This window comes from Oryza sativa, chromosome 6, assembly GCF_034140825.1.
Source record: "Oryza sativa Japonica Group chromosome 6, ASM3414082v1".
Taxonomy (NCBI): Eukaryota; Viridiplantae; Streptophyta; class Magnoliopsida; order Poales; family Poaceae; genus Oryza; species Oryza sativa.
Genome location: NC_089040.1, coordinates 31,103,599 through 31,109,819, shown reverse-complemented (window position 1 = coordinate 31,109,819; position 6,221 = coordinate 31,103,599). Strand labels below are relative to the sequence as shown.

The 6,221-nt window shown below is 44.6% G+C and overlaps 1 protein-coding gene across 1 annotated transcript; it reads left to right on the top strand.

Annotated features, from left to right (window-relative positions):
• The first annotated feature begins 903 nt into the window (after nucleotides 1-903).
• Nucleotides 904-6,221, top strand: LOC107281435 (uncharacterized). Its single transcript, XM_015788284.3, has one exon. It carries the CDS (start codon nucleotides 1,230-1,232, stop codon nucleotides 2,190-2,192), a length of 963 nt encoding a protein of 320 aa, XP_015643770.1. The 5' UTR covers nucleotides 904-1,229; the 3' UTR covers nucleotides 2,193-6,221.

Here is a 6,221-nt window from a genome sequence, read left to right as displayed (position 1 = left end):
CGAAGCATTCGGTGCAAGCTCGCTCTAGATTCTTAATCTCTTGTGTCGGCGTCCTAGCTTCTGCAAGGTGGCCACGTCGGAGGGCCTAGGGGGTGAGCGGTTCCATTATTCTCTCTCACCCTCTCTCCCTCAATTCCAAAGATGTGGATAGAGCGGGTTTTTGTGTAGGCTGTAAGGGTCGGGTTTTGGGCGACCTCGGTTATAGTTCTATTGTTGGCCTAGCGATGCTACCCTTCTCTTAGGTCTATGTGTTGGTGCTATCGGTATGTGGGTGGTAGTATATTTTTTTTGTTTTCCTGGTTAGGATCTCTCAGGGCTATAATCTTGTAATTTTTTTTCTGCTATATCAATATGAACTTCAAGTCATTAAAAAAAAGAAGAGAAAGGAGAGGAACTTAAAGTGGACTTATTCCTTGCCCGGTTGAGAAGTAGTAGTAGTTATTTAGCCCATTTAAACAGAAAGCACGTAAATGGACTGGAGTAGGGAGTGAAGGGACAATTTTTTTTGGCAACAATTAATTATTTACTATTCGCTGTATTTGATATGTGGGCCGGTCCAGTGGCAAATAATTTTAGCACGACTGTTAAGAGTGGAAAATAGTAAATTATTGCGGGAGGGAAACCTGTCAGGTCTACTGATGATAACTTGACTCAGGAGAGGCTGGACATCGGCAAGCAGGAGCTGGGGAACATCGACAACGAGCTAGAAGGTGTACAGGATGGAGGCGTACTGAAGGAAGGCGCTGGCTCACAAGGAAAGCGTGTTCGTATTGCTAATAGAAAGTATGTGGGCTCTGAATGGGCCGTGTAATGCGTGAGTTGTAATGGGCTTGCCCAGCTGAGAGGGGTTGGTGAGGAGAGAGAGAAAACGGTATATGAGACACTGTTGCGTGTTCGAACGGCATCGAACTGGAACTTGGAGGCGATGGCGGCGGAAGCTCCGATCCTGTTGGATCGAGAGAGTTACTAAAGTTCCAGATAATTTCGTGTGTGTTCTTGATTGGTGCTTGCTGTGAGTTAGGGTTCTAACAATCTGGTATCAGAGCTCGTTTCCGATCCACTAATCTCTTGATTCGGCCGTAGAATTACTGATTGGGGATTGGATTCCGCCCTTGGGTGGAAACCGCGAAAAGGCAACTTGCCTCAACCGGGTTGGCTGAATTTGGAGCGGATTGGGAGCTGTGATCCTGGAGAAACCACGCTATATCACCAAGCAGGCAGCGCAGATTATGGCGCAGGAAGGGAAATTGGATCTGCTGCTCAAGACAATGGAGGAGAATGAGAAGAAGAGGGCGGAAGCGGAGGAGCGGAGTCGGCTGGATCTGAAGGACCTCAAGGCGGCGGTAGAAGCAAGACTTCCACAAGTGGAGAAGCAGGTGGTGGATCTCCATGCATCTCTGGGTAACCTCAGTGCGAAGGTGGAGCAGATGGAGAGTTCTCTGTTGAAGCAGAGCCGCGGAGACAAGGGGATTGGAGAAGTGAAGGAGGATCCGTTTACTACATCACCCTCACCGTCTCCTTCATTGATTCATGGTAAGAGAGACCTAACACTCAACACCAGTTCGCCTTTTGCGTTTGAGAATTCGACTGCTCAGTTTGATAACATGATGGGACCGGGAATGGTGGCTGGAAGTATTCCTAGTATGACTTGTCCGCAGTTTAGTGGGGAGAATCCACAGATGTGGCGTGCTAACTGTGAAGTTTATTTTGATGTGTATGGAATTCCTCCTGGGCAGTGGGTGAAGGTTGCGACACTGAATTTTGTGGGAAATGCAGCATACTGGTTGCAATCTGTTAGAAATCAATTGATTGGGGTGACTTGGTTCGATCTATGTGATAGGGTGTGTGCTCTATTTACCAAAGATAGGCAGGAGACCCTGGTTCGCCAGTGGTTCCATATCAGACAAACTGGATCAGTGTCTGAATATGTGGAGAAGTTTGATTGTTTGATGCATCAGCTCTTGGCTTATGAACAAATTGTGCCCCCAGTTTATTTTGTTCAGAAGTTTATAGATGGACTGAAGGATGAAGTGAGAAGAGTGGTGATTGTACAGAGACCCCAGGATATGGATGCTGCGAGTTCAATAGCACTATTACAAGAAGAAGCTATTGAAGGGGTGAAGTTTGGTATGGTAAGGAAATCTGAGGGTGGTACCTATGTTAAGTCCCTGCACAAGACTAACTCGCAATAACAGTTAACAACCACTCAGCACTCCCACAGTAACAGGGATACATGGACCACTCCGGTGGATGACAAGAAGAATGGGGATCCTAGCAGAATCAGGGAGGATAGGGTATCAGCCTTAAGAACTTATAGAAGGTCAAAGGGGCTGTGCTTTACTTGTGGAGAAAAATGGAGCAAGGATCATAAATGTTCTACTTCTGTGCAATTGCATGTGGTTCAGGAGTTAGTGTCACTTCTACAAGATGAAAGTAACAGCAGTGAACAGGTGGAAGTACAGGATGAAAAGGAGGATTTAATAGCCATGGCCATCTCACAGCATGCTGCTAGTGGAACTGAAGCTGCTCATTCCATTAGGCTGAGAGGATGGATTCAAGAAACTGAGTTGTTAATGTTGATTGACTCTGGCAGTACCAACTCTTTTATTGATGAACAAGTGGCAATGAAATTGAAAGGAGTGGAGGTATTGAAACAGCCTCTGAAGGTGCAGATAGCTGATGGAGGACAGCTATTATGTTCTAAAATTATTCCAGGATGCACTTGGTACATGCAGGGCCAAAGTTTTAAGAATGATTTCAAATTAATTCCATTGGGAAGTTATGATATCATCTTGGGCATGGACTGGCTTGAGCAACATAGTCCTATGCAAGTGGATTGGGTTGAGAAGTGGATAGAATTTCAATATCAGAATAGAGCTGTGAGGTTGCAGGGTATCTCTAGCAGTAATCCTTCTTGTTCTTTGATTTCTGTACCACAGTTGGTGGGGATGGCAAAGTCTGGTGCTATTATGTACATGATAAAAATTGATGAGGTTGTGACTGAAGGGGAAACAGAAATCCCAGCTCCTATCCAGCAAGTAATTCAACAGTTTCAGGAAGTTTTTGCTGAACCTAAGGGTCTGCTGCCCAGAAGGAATTGTGACCATAAGATTCCATTGGTTGAAGGGGCACAACCAGTGAATTTGAGACCTTATAGGTACAATCCAGAATTGAAAAATGAAATTGAAAAGCAAGTTTCTGAAATGCTTGATTCAGGGGTAATACAACCTAGCCAAAGTGCTTGGTCTTCACCTGCTCTCCTAGTCAGAAAGAAGGATGGGACATGGAGACTGTGTGTAGACTATAGACATTTAAATGCATTGACCATCAAGAGTAAGTACCCTGTACCCATCATAGAAGAGCTTCTGGATGAACTGTCCGGCTCCAAGTGGTTCTCCAAACTAGATCTGAGGGCAGGATATCACTAGATTAGAATGTCACCTGGGGAGGAACATAAGACTGCCTTTCAAACCCATTATGGACACTTTGAATATAAGGTCATGTCCTTTGGTTTAACAGGAGCACCAGCTACATTTCAAGCTGCCATGAACAAGACCCTGGCTCCAGTGTTGAGAAGGTGTGCACTAGTATTCTTTGATGACATACTTATATACAGTCCAGATTTAACTTCTCATATTAATCATGTCACACAAGTTTTACAACTGCTTAAACAAGATCATTGGCAAGTTAAACTCTCAAAGTGTTCTTTCGCACAACAGCAAGTGTCTTATTTGAGACATGTGATTGGTGTTCATGGTGTAGCCACTGAACCGAAGAAGATACAAGATGTGATTAATTGGGCTGTTCCAACTACTGTCAAGAAACTTAGGGGTTTTCTTGGTTTAGCTGGGTACTATAGAAAATTTGTGAAGAATTTTGGTGTCTTGTGCAAACCTTTAACTCAGTTATTAAGGAAGGGAGTTCCATACAAATGGACTGAAGAAACTCAGCAGGCCTTCCAACAGATAAAACAGGCCTTGGTAACAGCACCAGTTCTGGCTCTACCAGATTTTTCTAAACCCTTTACTGTTGAAACAGATGCTAGTGACTATGGCATTGGAGCAGTACTTTCCGAAGATAATCATCCTATCGCTTACTTAAGCAAGGCTTTGGGTCCACGCTCTAGAGGCTTATCAACTTATGAGAAAGAATGCATGACAGTGTTACTAGCTGTGGAAAGATGGAGACCTTATTTGCAGCAACAGGAATTCATCATCCTGACTGACCACCACAGTCTTGTTCATTTGTCTGACCAAAGGCTTCATACACCCTGGCAGCAAAGAGCATTTACCAAGTTACTAAGCCTACGGTATAAGATTTCTTATAGAAAGGGTAGCACTAATTCAGCTGCAGATGCACTGTCTAGAAAGGAAAACTTATTGGAGGATCAGGTGATGGCTATATCAGTTGGGGTGCCACTATGGTTGCAGGAAGTAACAGAAGGCTATGATAAAGATGCACATGCCTCTCAGTTAGTCACTGAATTGTCTCTTCACCCCCAAGCCAGAGAAAACTACTTTCTTCAGAATGGTCTAATAAGGTACAAGGGAAGGGTGTGGGTAGGAGACAACCCTGTCTTACAGCACAAACTGATCTCTGAAATGCATGATAATCCCATAGGTGGCCATTCTGGGTTTCCTGTAACTTACAGAAAATTGAAACGTTTGTTCGCTTGGAAAGGAATGAAGAAACAAGTGCAACATCAACTTAAACAATGCCAAGTATGTCTGCAGGCTAAGCCAGAGAGACTGAAGTATCCAGGGCTGTTGCAGCCGTTACCAGTGCCTGAAGGGGCTTGGCAGGTGTTATCTCTTGATTTTATTAAAGGTTTACCAAAGTCAGAGAGATTCAATTGCATTCTTGTGGTGGTTGACAAATTTTCTAAGTTTGCTCATTTCATTCCTTTAGCACACCCTTTCACTACGGCAACAGTAGCATAAGCTTTCATGAGAAATGTATATCGTTTACATGGCATGCCAAAGGTAATCATCTCTGATCGTGACAGAATTTTCACTAGTCAGTTCTGGGAGTGTTTATTCACTATGGCGGGTATCAAGTTACATATGAGTTCTTCATATCACCCGCAATCTGATGGACAAACCGAAAGGGTTAATCAATGCTTGGAAATTTTCTTACGTTGTTTTATTCATGCCACTCCTCGCAAATGGGCTGCATGGCTGTACTTGGCAGAGTTTTGGTACTATTCGTCTTATCAGTCGACTGTGCACAAAACACCCTTTGAAGTGGTCTATGGTTATCAACCTAGTCATTTTGGTATAAGTATGGAAGATTGTGTAGTTCCGGATCTAGCTGAATGGCTCTCTGACAGAAAATTCATGCACCATTTGATTCAACAACATCTGCATCGTGCTCAGCAACAGATGAAATTCTATGCTGACAAAAACCGCAGTTTTAGGGAGTTTCAGTTACAAGACTGGGTTTATCTCAAAGTGCAGCCTTATGTGAAATCCTCTGTTGCCAAACGTGCTAATCACAAGCTCTCGTTCAGATATTATGGTCCCTTTCAAATTTTGCAAAAAGTGGGTAGTGTGGCTTATAAATTGGATTTGCCTCCTGATTGTTTGATCCATCCAGTGGTGCATGTATCGCAGCTCCGAGCTGCTACTGGATTCAGCCCGCCAGTTCAGCAAGCTTTGCCATCTCCTTTGGACAAGTTGCAAGTTCCTGAATAGTTCCTGGATCACTGTATTGCCAAGAAAGGTAACACTGTTATTTCTCAGCTATTGACCAAGTGGACAGGTGGTGCGATTGAGGATGCCACTTGGGAAGATGAGGAGGACTTGCAGACTCGTTTTCCTCGTGCACCGGCTTGGGGGCGAGCCGGTTTTCAAGGAAGGGAGATTGTCAGGTCTACTGATGATAACCTGACTCAGGAGAGGCTGGACATCGGCAAGCAGGAGCTAGGGAACATCGACAACGAGCTGGAAGGTGTACAGGATGGAGGCGCACTGAAGGAAGGCGTTGGCTCACAAGGAAAGCGTGTTCGTATTGCTAATAGAAAGTATGTGGGCTCTGAATGGGCCGTGTAATGCGTGAGTTGTAATGGGCTTGCCCAGCTGAGAGGGGTTGGTGAGGAGAGAGAGAAAACGGTATATGAGACACTGTTGCGTGTTCGAACGGCATCGAACTGGAACTTGGAGGCGATGGCGGCGGAGGCTCCGATCCTGTTGGATCGAGAGAGTTACTAAAGTTCCAGATAA

Excerpts from the sequence above, each read along its gene's own strand:
- LOC107281435 (XM_015788284.3), top strand. The coding sequence starts at position 1,230 with ATGGCGCAGGAAGGGAAATTGGATCTGCTGCTCAAGACAATGGAGGAG.